The sequence below is a fragment of the Phoca vitulina genome, unplaced genomic scaffold (assembly GCF_004348235.1).
Source record: "Phoca vitulina isolate PV1807 unplaced genomic scaffold, GSC_HSeal_1.0 scaffold5, whole genome shotgun sequence".
NCBI classification, from domain to species: Eukaryota; Metazoa; Chordata; class Mammalia; order Carnivora; family Phocidae; genus Phoca; species Phoca vitulina.
In genome coordinates, this window is record NW_022589708.1 from 2,897,277 (window position 1) to 2,915,801 (window position 18,525).

An 18,525-nucleotide genomic window follows, 5' to 3' on the forward strand; every position below is an offset into this window, starting at 1 on the left:
GGTGTGGCGGCTTGTACCAGTCGTTCCTCCTGTTTCTTGCTGAGTGGTGTTCCGTGGTGTGGCTGTGACAAGCCCTTCACCTAGCAGCGCGCTTGCTTGCACACGCTCTCAGCTTGCATTCCAATGGCTTTGCGGCAAAACACTTCCTTTAAAAAGTATAAAGAGAGGCGCCTGAGAGGCTCAGTCAGTTAAGCATCTGCCTTCGGCTTAGGTCATGATCCCGGGGTCTTGGGATCTAGTGCCACATCGGGCTCCCTGCCTTTGAGCCCCTTGCTCACTTGTGTGGGCTTCAATAAATAAATAAAATCTTTTAAAAAATGTTAAAAGCATCAAGAATGACAGCTGGGCTCTTGTATTCTAAGCCTACTCTTTTCCAGGTCGACCATGGCTGGGGTCTAGTGTGTTGCTTAGTAAAGCAGGGAGAGGGCACATAGCTCTGTCGTCCCCCCTATGCCTTCCGGAAGCTGCTCCCTCCTTGTCCCTGTACCGTGGTTTCTCTTCTCCCCTGCCTTTCACCACCATCTCAAACTGTTGTTGTTGTTTAGGTTCAAAGGGCGACGTGGGTTTCCCAGGACAAGCTGGGAGTCCAGGCATCCCCGGATCCAAAGGAGAGCAAGGATTCATGGGTCCCCCGGGGCCGCAAGGACAGCCGGGCTTACCTGGAGCTCCGGGCCACGCTGTGGAGGGGCCCAAAGGAGACCGGGGCCCACAGGGTCAACCTGGCCTGCCAGGTAAGGGTGTCTCAGCAGGGTCAGAGCTGGGACCGACTGCAGAAGGCACAAACACGCACGAGTGTGAAAGTGATGGAAGTACTTCAGTCCTCAATGGAGTTTTTTACTTAGAAGTTTGCAGCATTGATTGCAGCTTGAAACTGCTTCAGATATTTGGGGACCCTTGTTTGGCCTCTGCTGGGTCACCCCCCCCCCCCGCTCCAGGTCCTCTCTGTCAAGGAGTTCAGGAGATGTGACAAGTGATCAGAGGTAGACTAGACGTTCCTGGGGGAGACTGGGGCACAGATGTGACCCGTGCTGGCTTTTCACCCGGTGGCATCCTGGCACGCCCCGCCCCCGCCCTGGGGCGACTGTGTGGTGGGGTTGTTTGCTGCGGTTGGGGTGCCATCGAGCAGATTCTCCCTTCTAGGACCGGTGGGATTTCCACAGGCTCCCACAGCGCCCTACAGTGTTGTTGCCTGGGGCGGGGGGCTGTTGGGTGGAGATGCCAAGCCCACCTGTCCATTAAATCACCCTCTAACCCCAAACGTGCGACTTTCGTGTCTCCCATTAGGGCTTCCGGGACCTGTGGGGCCTCCGGGGCTCCCTGGGCTTGACGGACTCAAAGGTGACAAAGGAAACCCGGGCTGGCCGGGGACTCCCGGAGCTCCAGGGCCCAAGGGAGAGCCAGGATTCCAAGGCCTGCCTGTGAGTTGTCCGTGTGTCTGTCTTGTGTGTGAACAGGGTCACAGAGCCGTGCGTGTGTGTACAGGGCTGTTCCACTCTTGAATCCTCTCTGGAGGGGCTGCTGTTTGTTGCTGGTCATCCGCCATCTTGCCTGACGCCACAGTAGCTTATGAGTACAACGTTCTTTGCGTCTAGTTTTACAAGACCCGCTCTGGGGGATCGTACTCCCCGTTGCTGGGGATCGCAGCGCAGTGCCTGTGCTAGGAGTCTGGGTGCACCTTGGTGCAGACAGCAGGCTTCAGTGAGAGAAGGGCGCTCCCTACTTCTGGTGCCAGGAGTGGCTGGCGGGGTCCACATGCCTGTCGACGTGTGTGTACGCACATCTGTGTGTGTGCATGTTTTCATTGTGACGCTTTTTTAAATAAGCAAAGAAACAAATGATACGTGAGGAACCATATGACTTACTTACACTGAGAAAGGAGTGTGAGGAGGAAATATTTTGAAATAGCCAGAAAATGAGATAATATGTTTAAAATACATGAGTGATGCCATATTTATAAAGAAAAACAGTCCTCGTTTGGTTATGTGTTTCTTTCTCTCCATATTTAAAATCCCCGTTCAGATAACATCAAGCTAATTCTAAAGAAAATGCATTATGCCTGAGTGTTTGGGGGAAAGTTTCCATACGGTAGTTTGGTGCTGAAAGGTTGATATGTCACGGTGACACGCGCTCAGGAAGGCCCAGGTGTGTCCACGGCACCGTGCTGTGGCCTGGGGACGGCAGGACGCATGGCGTGCACCTGCTCTGGGAACTGACTGTGTAGATGGACAAGGGGAGGAGGCACCATGAAGGAAGCAAGTTGTTCCAACTTCCAGCTCCCTAGGGTAGATGCGCATAGAGATTTTGTCTTTCTTTTTATGTCACTCAAGAAAGCACAGGGCACTGTTTGTTCACAGAGCTCCTTTGCAGAATGCTGAGGGCCTGCCCCAGCCCCCTGACTAGCAGGTTACTTGAGAGACTTACCACCTCCTGAGCATATCCCGGCTGACATTCTCCTTGTGTGTCTAGGGGATTGGTGGCTCGCCAGGGATCACAGGTTCTAAGGGTGACATGGGGCCTCCAGGAGTGCCAGGATTTCAAGGTAAGACCATAAAGAAGGTGCTGCTTGGAGGCAGAACCTGACCACTGGCCCTTTCGGCCTGATTACAGTGCAAGACACCGTTCTCCCAGTTAAACATGCTATTTCGTGCTATCGCAGCGTGATTTCTATCACCCTATGAATGGCTGTAGAAAGACACTCTGCATGTTCTTATTAAGAATCAGTGGATCATTTGCATCTCGATCATTTGTATTATCAGTAAGAAATCATGGATTTGGGGCATTCATTAATTTATTAACGTATTAAGCGAACATTTATTGGGTGCCTCTCAGCTCCCAGGCACTGTGAGTTTTACTGCTGAATCTGATACATATGAACGCCAGGTGAATAAAACAAGTTCTCAGCCTGCAGGCATCTTGGGGTCTATTTGGGGACATGTGTGCACCAGATTGTGGCCAAAAACAGGATCATGTGCCCCTCCACTATTTGTGATCATTTTATAGTTCATTGTAGGTTTGGAAAAATGTGACTTCTAGGTTCTAGAAAGAAGAGTTTCATGAAAAGTTTTATATAGCTGACCAGAAGTAATGTTCTTTTCTTCCCTGAGAACAAACTGGAAATGTGTTCATTGTATGTGTGTATGCATGTATACATGGGTATTCCTGTACGTAGGTATGTGTGTACGCGGACACACATGTAATGGGCACACGTGTGTGCACGCGTGTAGGTATGTGTGTGTGCCTGCGTGCGTGTATACGACCGTACTTGCATATAGTTGGGAATTCTGTGCAGACGATGTTCTTCTTTTCTCCAGGTCAGAAAGGCCTCCCTGGCCTGCAGGGAGTGAAGGGGGATCAAGGTGACCAGGGCTTCCCCGGAAGTAAAGGTAGGAGCGTTTGCTGTGCTCGCGGGGCCTTGCTGATGCGTTGAACGCACGGAATTAGGGAATTTGGTTTTACAGACCTGAGAGGCTTGAGTATCATTAGGAAACAGTTGATTAAAAATTCTTTGGTAGCTTGTCAGGACATTTTTACGACGTGTCTTGAAAGTCAGGCTCATTAAATCTAGGAGGTAAATCCAGAGGAGAGAGTAGGACGGACTCAAGATTCACAGCCCACAGGCTCCGGAGGCAAGCAGCCCAGCCCCTCAGCTGTCCCAGGGAGGAGCTCGGTCTTGCATGGACAGGCTGCATGGGGGCCGGGCGGCAAGGAGCTCTGCACAGGGAAGACTCTTCCTTGGCTTCTCCACCATCGCAGTGTGCGGCGGCTCCCACACCCCAAGGCATTTTCGGGGAGAAAACCAGCATCCCGTTCTAGCTTCTGCGGGGCCGACCATATCTCCAGGGCCGTGTTTAATTTTCAAAATCATGCTTCAGGAGAGAGACTGAGCAGTGCGATGTCAGGAACAAAAGAAATGGGGAAGATGTGTGGAGGGCAGGAGAGGCCTGGGGGCTGGGGCCGACTCAGAGCCTCTGCGGACTCTGGAGCTGCTCCTCATCTTTCAAGGGCTGTCATGCAGAAGGGTTAACTTTATGCGTCATTGGAAAATGAAGGCCTATGCTTGTAGTGTACCTACAGCCGATTTCAGAGACTATAGGAAGAACCCTTCTAATTGCATACATTGCAGCCCTCTGGGTGCGGGTGGGCTCCCTGGGAGGGACGGAGCTTCACCTGCTGGGCCTGTCCAGGTGAGGGCCGCATGGTGGTTGTCGGGGATTCCAAAACCGAGCGGCCAGTTTATACTAATGACCCCCAGCCTGAGGATTCAGGATTTTATGTTAAATAGTAGAAGTATGCACGTGACTTGTATTTTTGATACTGACCGGATTCTGAGAAATGTGTTTGGATTGGGTTTCACATTGGGCTCTTCTCCCGTGAGCGTTGACAGTGGAATTGATCAGTGGCACCTCTGATTTCCGCAGGCCTTCCCGGCCCCCCGGGCCCCCCGGGACCCTACGATGTCATCAAAGGGGAGCCAGGGCTTCCTGGTCCTGAGGGTCCCGCAGGTCTGAAGGGGCTCCCGGGGCCTCCAGGCCCCAAAGGACAGCAAGGTAAGAGTAGCCGAGCTACGAAGGGGAGGTGTGGGGGTCGGGGGGAACCGGTGGGCTTTCCTCCTCACGCATGTGTCTCAAACCAGGGCCTCTGGGTGGTGACTGTGTAGACACATACTTGAATATGACTTTCTTACTTTCCTTCAATGGAATCAAAACCTAGTGAAGTTTTTGAGGGGACTGAAAAAGCCAGGACAAAACACAGGAGAAGCTGGAGGAATGTACCGTTCAACACGTCTGTGCTCACTGGGGAACCCATGGGCTGCAGACACAGAGATCGCCTTTCCCAGCGAGAAGATAAGGGATGGCGGGAGGTGTCGGTCTAGGACCTCGAGAATGGGCCCTGACAGTGGCCCAGAGGCCCCAGCCAGCCGGCATTTCGTGCCTGGGGTTCCCAGACACCTGACCCAGAACTTTATGAACACTCCCTATTGCAAGAGCTACCGGTGAGGGTGGGTGGACAGTAAAGGAGAAGGAAAACCCTACAGTTGAGAGGAGGCATCCACGAAAATTTAAGTTTAAACTCTCTGCGAGTAAAGGGTGCACATGAAAACAAAAGCCTATCCACGTGGGTATACCTGTTGCATAAGAATTACTTGAGGCTTGGGAATATGGCCTGGGGGAGACACTTGAGAACACGAAAATGTGTCACAGCCCTCCCTCTCCCCCCAGAAACTGCCTTTCCCCACACCATGCTCCAGACAATAGGAGCAAGCAGCCAGGGGCGCTCTGGATCAGATGGTGGAGCGTGCAGCCTGCAAATGTGGGTTTGGCTACCACCCCGGGGGTTGCGAACAAGGCATCGCGGGAAGGGCTCCTGGCTTCCGGCAGAACTTTCTCACTGCAGCTGAGGGTCTTAGGCTGGCTGGCCAGGAGGCTAAAAACACTCCAAAAGGGAAGAAAAAGCCACAGCCTGTGGCGCTCCAGGACCAGGTCGTGAATTCCTTGCCCTTTCCTGCAGGTGTGACAGGATCCGTGGGCTTACCTGGACCGCCCGGTGTTCCTGGTTTTGACGGCGCCCCTGGCCAGAAAGGAGAGACAGGACCCTTCGGCCCTCCTGGTAGGTTTCCTCCTGGCCCAGTCGCCCTCCACCTGCATCCTTGGGTTCGAAGTGTGCGGAAACGTGCACAGTGGAATTGAAAACGTTACTTGGCAGATTTCCGAAGAAGTCTGGTTTTTGTTTTTGGGTTTTTTTTTTTTTTAATTTGTTTAGAGGAAATAAGGTCTTACAGAGGAGCTAAAGGGCTGTCATCATTTTTTCTGTGTGGAGAGACAGATGTTGAAGCAGCATACTGTTTCCAGGTGTTGTTGAAAGATGGCCAGCAGGGACGGCCTGTGGCCTCCTGATGGGGGGGAGCGGGCTGTAGCTACAGAAATTCCATGTCGGCAGCAGACAAGAGGGAGTAGATCATAATGCCAGTGTTGGCCACAAGCTCGCTGTCCGGCTCGGGATGCAGTGGGTCTGCTCCCCGAGGAAGCCGAAACTCAGCTGCCCCATAATGACTGAGATGCTGAAGCCTGAGGGATCGACTGGAGGGGCCAGGGGCCCAGCCCAGCAGAAGGTCCATGAGCAGCTTCGCGGGCAGCGAGCGCAGTGACCCGGGGGACGATAGGACTCACCACCAGCACCCAGCCCTTACCACCCCATTTCCATGTGCCGTGTTGGGTGGGCTGCTGTGGAAGGGCAGCCACCTTGAAAGGAGGTTTTATTCTAATAATTCTGTGATCCTTCTCCCTTAGAGGAGCCCCAAATGTTGTCTGAGTGACACACATGGAATCATGTCGTTTATTCTACCTACTCATATATTCCTTTTCACATATTTTGTGTACCCATTGGGCTCAATTTTCTGAGCATCAGCTCTGCACCCAGCACTGTGTTTATAAACCAGCTCGGGTGGTCTGTAGAAAGGAGAAGCTGGGGCAGCACAGAGGCGGGTTGCTGTACTTCGTCGTCCTCGAAGTCTTTCAGGGGAGCCTGTCTGCAGCCAGGGAAGCTCATTTCTCTTGTCTTCCAGGTCCGCGAGGGTTTCCGGGCCCGCCAGGCCCTGATGGGTTGCCAGGATCCATGGGTCCCCCAGGCACCCCGTCTGTTGATCACGGCTTCCTTGTGACCAGGCACAGTCAGACAACGGATGACCCACAGTGTCCTCCTGGGACCAAAATTCTTTACCACGGGTACTCCTTGCTCTATGTGCAAGGCAACGAACGGGCCCACGGCCAGGACTTGGGTGAGACGCTGGGGACGCGGGTGTTCGTGTGATACCGAGCTGTGGCGGCCGGCAGAGCTGTACTCAGCTCCGGTCCTGTGTTCAGGGCGCCACAAAGACACAGTCAGTGCAAAGGGCGCCTGATTCCGTTTCCCTCCCGCCTTACAAAGCGAACCACCAAGTTCAGTAGCTACCCCATTACTAAGAGAAGCCCAGAAAATGTAAAACCTTTTCAATTCATACAACTTTCGATCTCTTCTTCAAATTATCAAGTAGGTCAAGATTTCTGGAGTATATACTTCGCAGTTAGCTTTGAGATTCTTTTTTTTTTTTTTTTTTTTAAGATTTTATTTATTTTTCAACAGAGAGAGACAGCGAGAGAGGGAACACAAGCAGGGGGAGTGGGAGAGGGAGAAGCAGGCTTCCCGCTGAGCAGGGAGCCCGATGTGGGACTCGATCCCAGGACCCTGGGATCATGACCTGAGCTGAAGGCAGACGCTTAACGACTGAGCCACCCAGGCGCCCCAGCTTTGAGATTCTTAAAATAGGGCCGTTTTACTGGTGCTCTTTCTAAACAATGACCCACTTGATGGCATACACCTCTAACTGGTATGGAGCTCGGAAACAGCAAGCAGCCCTAGAATCTCTGCATTTTCAGCAAAACGGTTGTTAAAGACGTTGTCCAGGTGGTTACTGTCCATCGTACAAGGAGCCACCTGTTAAATTTCTCTTGGAATTCAGTTTTATAAAAGATTTCTCTCCTTTAATCAAAATATCCTATGTAATTCTTTATAGTTTTCCTTTTACCTCGATCACTTTAAATGTAATTTAGTGCTCCTTTACAATCACACTAGTCTGTGCGTGTATTTACTTCCTTCTTCCTGTTTATAAGGTAAAACATTCTCATTTCCATTTTGATGGTTACTTTGCATGGAGGCAGACTGATTATAAAGCCAGCCCGTGACGCTGTCTCTCCCCGTGGCTCTAGGCACGGCTGGGAGCTGCCTGCGCAAGTTCAGTACGATGCCCTTCCTTTTCTGCAACATCAACAATGTGTGTAACTTCGCCTCCCGAAATGACTACTCCTACTGGTTGTCCACGCCTGAGCCCATGCCCATGTCCATGGCGCCCATCGCCGGGGACAATATCAGACCGTTTATTAGCAGGTGAGTTGGGCGTTTGTCGGAGCAGATGTAGAATTGAAGAAGAAAGATCTCTCGTAGTCTAGGCAGAGGTTGTTACTGTTTTTTTCACTTTCCCCTGCAAAACCTTCGACGCATTGCCATTCAGTTTATTGATTGTAATGTCAGACTTTTGTAACACAAGTCAGCCGTAAAATCGTTCAATATAAAAGTTAGCTCTCCTCTTCAAAATGCCAGGGCAGTGCCTTAGAGAAGTGATGCCTGGCTTTGGGGCAGAATTCCTGTTCCGTGTGAGTCACAGGGGTGGCCGCCCTCCGTCCCGTGAAGCCGTACCCCTGGGTTCCTTGGCAGCCACAGGAACAGCATTCTCAATTTTGTTTTATCAAATAATTCTCTCCTTGAGGAGCCTTTTCAGGTTTTTTTCTTCTGAATTGCCCCACCCCCGTGAAATTTAAAAATTTTTTTGTTATTTTTAATTGTAGTAAAATAGACATCACATAAAATGAATCATCTTAATCATTTCTAAGTGCACAGTAGTATTTAATTCAGGAACTCGCATGTGGGTGTGAGGTGGTCTCTCTGAAATTGTAACACCACAGACATACTATCTGTGCTTTATACACAAAAAGATGGTACAGATTTACTGTATACATAAAAATGTATACATACTAATATTTTTTTCATACCTCCCACCCCCACTAACTTCTGCTCCCTTAGGATGAAGTCCCACTGACAATTCATGTGTTTGACTGAGCAGCTTCCCAAATTAAGTGCTTTCCACGCTAATTAATGTCTGGAGTATGTTTTCAGGTCTGCCTGATAGGAAGTAAGAGGGGAAATTGAAATTATTATGACTGAGAAATACACGATTGTCCTATTTTTGCTTCATTCCTTCCAATTAAAAGCTGATTCCTTCGCTCTACTCAGAAGTAGTAGAAAAGTGGCAGTGGTATGAATTCATCTAAGAAGCTCTTCTATAGTTGTACTTTAACACACTCAGATAATAAGGGATGGATAGAACAACAAGGCAGACGGGTTTGCCCCAGGGAAGTGAGAGTGAGGACTCACTACCTTTTCTACATTCCCTCTAAAGAACCAAGCAGCTTTTGACGAGGAAGAAGGAGATGGCAGGGTCCTGTGGTCAGAGGGCAGAGGGAGCAGGAGGTGCGTGCCGGAGCCGGTCCTGGGAGCCCAGAGGCCAGTGTGGGGCTCTAGCCCCTCTGGTTCCACGTGCACATGCAGGGCTGCAGGTCCCGGCAGATCCCGTTCTTACTGAGGGGACAGGTACCACAGAGGAGGACCCAGAGCCAGAGAGCTGGGAGATGGCCTGATAAACAGGAAAACCATAGGTTTTCGAGGGATTTACATTAAACTATCCCCTGATAACTTTCTTTGATGTTTCTTCGGAGCTGTAAGAAAACTCACTTTATGGGCCTTCAAATGGGAAAAGTGGTTCATTACACTTTTGAGTGGCACCTTTCCAAACCGTTATTTACGTGTGTCAGTGAGCGTCTGAGACTTTCTCTGCGGAGACTGTCCTGGCGCAGAAACATGCCGGCTGCACCCGAAGGAAAACTAACCACCTTTGTGTTTTTGTTCAGCTTCCCTTGGATAACAGGTAGAAAATGATTATTCATGTTTGTTTGTTATTTACCACCTTGATAAAACTACCCTTTGACCTTGATTTGGTTGAGGAAGGGGCTGTGGCATGTGTTTGCAATATTCCAAAATCAGGTCCATGAGAAGCCTGTGTCTGAGATTTGCTATTCCCTGCGGACCCCTTACTTTCAGGAAGACCCCCAGCCCGGAAGCATGGGCTGTGTCAACATCAGTGGTGTGCATTTCGGCTTTTTACATGTTTCTCTTGCCTGATCCCCAGCAGCTCAGCGTGCAGGGACCTTACCAGTCATGCCCCCGAGCCCGCTGCTCCCGAAGCCACACTGTCCGTTGCTCTCCCTTTGGAACAGTGCTGCCCACTTCCGGTCTCTGAGTTCGCGGGTTTCCATGGTTACTGTCACCCCGCTGTTGCAGTTGCACGAGGTCTCAGGACTTCCGGGTTACTTGGGGGAGCTCCAAAAGCTTCACTTTTAGAGTTGATAACACAAAATCTTGCTGTGATGCAGAAAAGCTGGCAACTTCTCTCCCTTCACCCTGAGAACAGGGCAGACGTTTCTGGCTTTCTGCAGACATGAGTCCTCACGAGCTGCTGATTGTTTCATTGTCCTGGGGGCAAGACCACCGTAGTCGAGCAGGGGAGCCGCGCTCGGGCTCTGGCGCTCTGTCGGCTCTCTGGGGCCTCAGCCTTTTCAGGAATAACACGGGGGGTAGACCGTCTGAATTTCAGGGGGCCGTCTGGCTCTTCCCATCCGTGTCCATGACGGGGAGGCGTCAGGAACACCGTCTCGACGAGCCCCCAGCCCAGAGAGAGCCTGACATCGAGCACCGGCCGCCACGCTCTGTTTCTGGCCTCTGTGTCTGGTGGACAGATGGTGGCAGATGCATAAGACCCATTTCAGTAACTGCTGTTTAACTGAGCCTTTTAATTCATCTGCCCTCATGTGAATAAAATAGAAAATCGCGCGCTCACATGTGCGCGCACACACGCACATCCACGGAGAGTCGAGTGACTAATTTAGGCCTCTAACCGCTCCCCATCCATTTTCATGTAAATGTTCCAGCATAACTAGGTGTAATTATTAACACCATTTATAGTCATTTATCAGCATTGCTAACACTGTGTTCATTTTGTGACTTGAATGTAATTATGTGAGTGCTGGTGTTTAATTTTTTTTTTCTTTTACAAAACATTACCCTGCCATCGAAGGGTTCCCTGAACTGGGCAGGTCTGAGTCAGGAGAGTGTGTGTTGCTGTAGTTTGTTGCTGGGGTCGGCCGGCTGGCTCGGGGGGCACCCGTCCTGGAGCAGGTTCTGTGGGAGGCCCTCCCGTGGCAGTGTTCCACCAGCGCCCCCCCCGGGGCAGGGTCTCACCACGGCTCTGCTGCCTGCCAGTCTGTCCGAAGCGGGCTCACGGGGACGTCCAGCCCCAGATGCAGTGTTTGCTGGCTACTCTGTCACCACGTATTCCTTCTGTTGAAGATGATTCTCAGCTGAAAACAAATCGCTGAATTCCGGAAGTGGTAGCACTTGGGTTTCACCGACTCCCGTGGCTCAAGTGTTAATTGTGTTTGCTGAAATCCACACTCCCTGTTGAAAAGTCGGAAAACACTGGAATGCACAAAGGAGAAAACACCCGTCCACGGTCTCCCAGCCCCTCCGGGAGACGGCCACAGTTACAACCTGGCCTTGCGATTTCCCCCTTCCCACAAAGCAGATGGTTCAACAAGGGTTGGATGTGGATTTTCTAGCACTGGGGGGGAGCTTATGAAATCAGTGAGAGGGCTCCACGCTGCAGTGTGTCGTGAGCATGACGCTGGCTCAGAACGTGTGAGCGCAGAGGGTGGGTGAGAGCACGGGGACGAAGAACAGACAGGCACAGGCTTCGTCCTGCACTGTCCCCGCGGCCGTGCTCAGGGTCTGTGCTCTGTGCCTTCCAGGTGCGCAGTGTGTGAGGCGCCAGCCATGGTGATGGCCGTGCACAGCCAGACCATTCAGATCCCGCAGTGCCCGAGCGGCTGGTCCTCCCTCTGGATTGGCTATTCCTTCGTGATGGTGAGCGTCTGGGGAACTCCCCGCGCCCCTGGCAGAGTCGCCTGCTCGCGCCCCCGCCTCCTCCCCCCGCGCCCCAACCCTCCGTTCTTGGGCTCACGTGGTGCCGGCCTCTCCTCCCGACCAAATCCTCCCCAGGGGCCTGGCCTGCTCCGCTGCAGACGGCGGCCATTCCAGCGCCTGGCCAGAGCCCGCCGCCTGCCTCTTGGGTCGCTGCTCTGGGACGAGGTGGCGGCGACAGCACGAAGAGCTTTCCCTGAGTCAGAGCGTCTCCCCAGGAGGAGAGGAGATGGGTGCACAGTCAAGCAGCTCGCCTGAGCCTGAAGCAGAAGCCTCGGGGGGCGGGGGGGCGGGGGCTCATGCCCTTCCTGCGAGGAGATGCTGCTCTCCGTCCCTCGGCTCTCCGGGACACAGGTCCCCGGTGTTCCCACCCCTGAAACGCCAGTTACAATAGGAAACATGACACCGGTTTGAGGTCCCCTGGTAGCTGCTTATGTGACTTTCGTGCCCTGGTTTAAAGTAGCGATTGCATATGGGAAAGCTCTGCGCTGGGAAGGCCAGGCCGTAGCAGATAACCCCCAGTAAACGGCCTGCAGGGCTCCTCCTGCCTCACCACGGGCCTGCCTGTCCTCACCGCCTCAGGTGCGGCCACATGGACATTTTGACCCCGGATGACCTTTAGCCTGCTCTTTGTTGACCGGGAAAGTGGCTGCGTAACTGTTTCCTTCTGCCATAAGTTATGGCAGGTGCAGAAGGAATAGAACGGCCAGGAAAGCAGTTCTCAGAGCCCTGTGTCTGCATTCCACTTGGGTTGTGAGACTGCCGGCGCACGAGGCTTCAGGTAGACTCTTCAGCAGGGCCAAAGAATTGGCAGCCACACAAAGATGTAGCAGCTGCTTTGATGCGTCTAAGTACTGCGTTGTGGCTGCTTTATCAAGAAAGCCAGGTTAGGACTACAGTGTAGACAGATCAGGACCCTGGTGGAGGTTGATTGAATTTTTTGACTCCGTAATCATAAGAAATACTAAACAGAACCTCATTACGACAGAAGGGGCCCCTGGCCCAAGGAGTAAAGAACCTCAGGAAAGCGTTTTGTCACCATAGCAAAGATCTGAAACAATGTTTGCCCATAATTTCCCCAAATCAAGAGCAAACCAAAGTAATGGGGTCCGAGAGAAAGAGTTCTCCATCACTTCCCAGTTATTGGGGGCTTTGTGGGGACGTGGAGGGGCTCTGGCCTGACAGTCTGGAGACCCCTGTCTTTGTCCTTAAAACTGGGACCATGGTCAGATCCAGAATGTTCTAGCTAGCATCCTCCGGTCCTCATCGGGCAATGGAGGGCATTCACTTTGTCCTCAAACGACTCTTGTGGCTCTGAAATTCCCACATCCGAAACAATAGTCATGGCGATTTTGGAATGTCTTGTCTCATTTTGGGTCGTTCATCTTACGGTCCTGGTTTCTGAGCGCAGGTCGACCCTCCTTGAACCCATTAGACCCAAGTGCATTTCAACAGTTACAATAATGGTTACCCTTTTCTTTCTCGTTTAAATTTTCTCTCTTTTGAAAGAAAAGTAACCAATGATTATTCTTTACTTTATAAAAGGACACATAACATCTAACACAGGATTTTAATTATCCTCACCAATTTTGATTAGAAAGGTTGATTTCACATCTGTTGGTTCCAACATCATTTACACATTTTGGCTCTTTCTTCTGTCCCAAGTTAGAGGTGGTTTCAGTGTTTCAAACATTATAAATAGTGAGGACAGCATTTCTTTAACTTCTGATGCACTGGCCTGGCCATGTCCCAGTAGGGGAGGGTCGGTGATGGAGCTCTGGTGCTGGGTCTGGCTGCCGTGCTCTGCGCCTGGAGCACGAGTGTGTTTCCCTGTGACCTGCCCGCGGCTTCCCTGCGGGGCTCCCCTGGCTCCTCCCCGGGCACCACGAGGCCCCGTGTGGGTAGTGGGCAGGGCCCTGACTCACGACTCGTGTCTGCCCCGCAGCACACCAGTGCTGGTGCTGAAGGTTCAGGCCAAGCCCTCGCGTCCCCCGGGTCTTGTCTGGAAGAGTTTAGGAGTGCGCCATTCATCGAGTGCCACGGCCGTGGGACCTGCAACTACTACGCGAACGCTTACAGCTTTTGGCTTGCCACCATCGAGAGAAGCGAGATGTTCAAGTAAGTCGGGAGGGCCCCTGTGCACGCTCCCTCGGGCACACAGTCTTAAAGAGGCTTCTCGGACGCGGACCGGGAATGAGTCTTCTGCAGGCAGTAATGAGGACTCGGCTCTGTTCCGTGTGGACAGAGAACCGAGACACACCTGAGGGGCAGATCTCAGGTGACAGGTTCAGTTCTTCTGTTGGCTGAAGGACTCTGAGAGAAAAAAGGCCATTTTCCACTTTGTAGGTGGATTCACTGCGATGTAGTCGGAGCAGCTGGCTCCTCAAACAGCATTTGAAAATACATGTTAACGGTCAGGGAGGGAGGAGAGAGTGTTTGCCCTCGTAGCAGTTGGATGCCGACTCTAGTGTGCGCATTGCGTGAGGTCTGAGGGACGTGACCAGACTGTTTGTTAGACCCATGAAAATAAAAATTAATTTCAGCCCAAATGCACTGAAATTGATAGGGAAGACCCTTCCCTTCTTTTCCATTCCGACCACTGTTGAGGCGACTGCCCTGGGTGGCTGCTGGCCTGGGTGACGGTGCCGCCGAGCCTGGCGCAGTCGGGATGGAGAGGAGTGCGTGACCGGCCCTCTGTCCTTCGTGCAGCCCCTGCTGGGACAGGCGTGGGGACCCCTGAGCCCCAGCAGTTACCATTCGCTCCCCCCGGAGATGCGCCTCTCCGTCTTTGCCTTCTCAGGGAGAATTTGGCGGAACTCTTCTGGGAGCCCGTCTCTTCCTAAGTTAGATCATAAAAGGCAAAGCAACACTCTCGACTCGTAATATTTTAAGCACCAAAAAAGTACCAGGTACTCAGTGGGTAGCTTACACGAGACTTTTCAGGCAGCTGGAAACTTGATGTCAACTCTCGGGATAGAACTTAACCACCAGTTACCTAATTGAGCACTTGGGGGGTGTATCAGGTCCTGGGGCTTCCATTATAGGGTTGATAGGTAATAATGGGTTGGTTTTTTGCTTTGTTTTTGTTTTTTTTGAACCAGCAGCCCGGCACAATGAACCAAAACAAAAATTAGATAAGATCCCATTATTTCAAATAATTAATTTTGGGGCAATAAGATTTTCACAGAAGTTGCTAAAATTAGCAGCCTAATTTTAGGATGTTATTTTTATTATATGGCTACTTTAATTTTAATAGAATTTGGTTAGTGCCAACTTCAGTTCAGACTTCACTCCTCTAACACTCAAATTAAGGTAGAATTTCTATCATTTGGGGGCACTAAATGTCTCCCCTCCGGCCTCCGATCAGACTACCTGCGTATAATCCAGCAAAAGCTTATAGGAGGATTTCAAGGTCTAGTTAATTACCCCAGATTGATTGTTTGTTACACATTCAGCCAGTATTTAATGAGCACTTACTCTGTGTGAAGGGTTGCAGAGAATCTTCTTCCGCTGGGGGAGTTTATGATCTGGCTGAGGAGAGAGCATGGAGGGGGGAAATGACAGGCTGAGGAGGTGGGGTGGCCCAGTGGGTGTGGCTCAGATTTTGGAGCCAAGCACATGTGGGGTTGCTGTTTCTGTGCCCTCCGGGGCGTGCACTTGGCCTGCCGCCAACCTTGCCGCCAGGGATGGGGGGTTGCACGAGATCACGTGCCTCGCTCCCCCCTCGCTGTGAGGATGGGTGACACCCAGCACCATGTCCGCTCGATCAGGGTGAGCCGGGGTCGCCGCTTGTCCCGGGCTGGGGCCCCCTCCCATCCGACCCCTCGGAGATCTCCCCGGGTCGGGGGGAGGCCCTGGGAACTGGCCCGCCTCGCCGAGCCGCAGCGCCGAAGGCCGGTTTCTGTGTCGTCCCGTAGGAAGCCCACGCCATCCACCTTGAAGGCCGGGGAGCTGCGCACACACGTCAGTCGCTGCCAAGTCTGTATGAGAAGAACGTAATGAAGCCTGGCCCTCCGCTAACGTACAACATGGTGCTACTCCCCCCTCTTCCCCTTCTTTTTTTTAACAGCAACGAACCCTAGAAATATATCCTGTGTACCTCACTGTCCAGTATGAAAACCGTAAAGTGCCTTATAGGAATTTGCGTAACTAACACACCCTGCTTCGGTGGCCTCTACTTGCTGAAGGAGAAACCAAGACCATGATAAGCTGTCATAGTGACATACCAAGTGGCACTTGTGATGAAATAAAAGTCTAAGTCTGTCCTACAATCCAGTGCACTGATGTGTAACTTGAGAACTCCATCAGAAAACCAAAGGGTGCTAGGAGGTGTGCGGGGCCTTCCGTTCTGTTTGAATGCCCGTTTCCACTCTTGTATTATAGCAGATGCCTTGTCAGCCCCGGATGGGATGTCTGTCTGTGTCACTGTCGAGCTGGGTCTGCACAAACAGCCATCACGTAGCCACGGTGTTTCGGAGCTGCACGTGGAATGCGGGCTCAGCAGCCGGATCTTCCAACCCCAAATATAAATTTAGGTCTTTCTGCTCTGTGTGGTACTATGCAGCTGCTTTTGCAGAAATCACGAATTTCCTGTGGAATAAAGATGGTCCAAAAGTAGGCAGAAATTAAATATATATATATTTTAGTAATTTATATAGATGTCAGCAATTAGGCAGGTCAAGTTTTCGTTTCATTTCCACTGTTAAAATAAAGCTTACATAGTTTCTTCCTCGAAAAGACTGTGTTGTCCTTTCACATAGATTTTTGAACACTCGGGTGTTGGATGGAAACATCCGTTCTCACTGTTCACCTCCAAACCAAAACTCGTGTATCAGCCAAAGCCAAACCCAGGTTCATGAGCGCGGTGTCTATTACAGTGAAGCATGTACTTTGGGCTTTATTGTTTTTTTTTTCTGTATTAAATATTTTCAGGGTTTTAAACACTAATCACAACTGAATGACTTGACTTCAAAACCAGCAACCGTAAAAGGCCTTCGTTTCATTCGTATTCCTCATTCTGCAGCCTGGTGTGGAAAACAGCTCTGTAGGATCTTAGTGTCAGTAACCCACGTGGAAGCGCTTCGCGTGGCTTCCTCGTTCTCGGGAGCACTGTGTGCACGTCAGCAGGGAACGGGTGGATTTCAGGAGAGCAGAACTGACCACTGTGCCTGAAGTGACATTTCACCCAAAGTCTCCAAAACGTTTAAGACTACTAAGGCCTTTTATGTAATTTCTCTCAATGTGTATTTCTTAAAAATTCAAATTTGTAATAAAACTATTTGTATAAAAATTAAGCTTTTATTAATTTGTTGCTAGTATTGCCACAGAAACATTAAAAGTTACTGCACGAGCCACTAATAAATTTGTAAGCTTTGCCTACCTTAGATCATATTTATTTTGCAGTTCTTCCAAATGAGAGAGCCAGACTGGGCATCACTCACAGAAATTACTGCAAAGAAAAATGATTGGTCTTCTTCTTCTGCCCTTCCTTCCTCCCTCCCTCCCCTCTGTCCATCCAGGCGACCATCACCCATCATCCATCCATCCATCCATCCATGCATCCATCCATTATCCATCCATCCATTGTATGTATACCAACGATTGGCCACTTTTCAAATCCTGGTTAGATACAAGATAAACAGAGATGAACAACATAGATAAACAGATGAATAACATACACATCCAGTCATTAAAAGCAGATTCGGGGCGCCTGGGTGGCTCAGTCGGTTAAGCATCTGCCTTTGGCTCAGGTCATGATCCCAGGGTCCTGGGATCGAGTCCTGCATCGGGCTCCCCGCTCAGCGGGGAGCCTGCTTCTCCCTCTGCCCCTCACCCTGCTTGTGCTCTCTCTCTCTCTAAAATAAATAAATACAATATTAATAAATAAAAGCAGATTCGATGGGGGGGCAGAGGGTAGAACTGAGATTATGGCTATGTGATGGATGGGTAGACGGTGGAGGGTTGGAGGCCAAGTCTGACTTAAGGAAGGAAAGAAGATGGCAGATTCTTTCTCCCTTGGGGATCTCAGTTTCAGTTTACACTTGATCAAAACATGATCCCTGGGGAATGAGTGTGACACTGCGTATTCAGGAAGAAGTTCTAAATATTGTGATGTTCTTGGTTATTGCACCTGACAGGATGGAATGGGACAATGGGTGAACGTGACCTCATGTGCTTGATCAGGAAACCTCACTCAAGGTCTAGTTTCGGCCACCCCACCCACCACCCATCTATGATAAAACAGGAAAAGGGTTCATTTGCCTTCCTTATTATACAGGAGTGGATAGGAGGAGAGAACACTGAATCATCAGGCTTGGCTTCTACGGAAGTCACAGACATGGAGCACCTCCATATGGCAGCCATTTGGGAGCCTTTTGTTTCTATGTATAAACTGATTTATTATAAATCATTACTTACTAGATACAGGTTGGTGTATCCAGGAAAGTGCAAAGGAGATGATGACACCTTGAATTTCCAGCATTCAGATCCTGTGCATTTTATAGCTGTTATTTGAGCAGGTTTTATGTTGATGGACAGTTCTATGAATTGGAACATACATACAGGTTCACGTAAGCATAGTCAGAATCAGTCCACAGAAGAGTCGGAGCACTCTGAAATACCCCCTCGAGCTCTCGCTCCGTGGAAATCCCACCCCCCACCCCAGCCTGGCCCCTGACTGCCAGACTCCCATCTCTCTGACTTGCCTTTTCAAGAACGGAATCACAAAGCATGTAACCTTTGAAACTGTCCTCCATTCAACATGATGCATTTGACAGTCCTCTAGAATTATTGTGTGCGTCAGTGGTTTATTGCCTTTTCTTGCTGAGTGGGACTGAATAAATGTACTGTACTCTGTCTATTCACCTGTAGAAGGACTTTTGGGCTATTTCCAGTTTTTGGTGA

General features: G+C 50.8%; 1 protein-coding gene across 3 annotated transcripts in view; it reads left to right on the forward strand.

Annotated features, from left to right (window-relative positions):
• The window catches only part of COL4A1 (collagen type IV alpha 1 chain), a 137,487-nt gene extending 120,571 nt beyond the window's left edge, over positions 1-16,916 (forward strand). For 2 of the 3 annotated variants that reach the window (XM_032402619.1, XM_032402620.1), the window contains 11 exons: positions 546-731; positions 1,285-1,418; positions 2,467-2,539; positions 3,312-3,383; positions 4,419-4,547; positions 5,509-5,607; positions 6,563-6,775; positions 7,743-7,920; positions 11,451-11,565; positions 13,568-13,740; positions 15,540-16,916. In XM_032402619.1, coding sequence (XP_032258510.1) covers positions 546-731; positions 1,285-1,418; positions 2,467-2,539; positions 3,312-3,383; positions 4,419-4,547; positions 5,509-5,607; positions 6,563-6,775; positions 7,743-7,920; positions 11,451-11,565; positions 13,568-13,740; positions 15,540-15,621 — 1,454 coding nt within the window. In that variant the 3' untranslated portion in view covers positions 15,622-16,916. Of the gene's footprint in view, positions 1-545; positions 732-1,284; positions 1,419-2,466; positions 2,540-3,311; positions 3,384-4,418; positions 4,548-5,508; positions 5,608-6,562; positions 6,776-7,742; positions 7,921-9,497; positions 9,515-11,450; positions 11,566-13,567; positions 13,741-15,539 lie in introns of all 3 variants that reach the window. The other variant, XR_004299179.1, reaches the window with a different exon arrangement.
• The last annotated feature ends 1,609 nt before the right edge of the window (positions 16,917-18,525 follow it).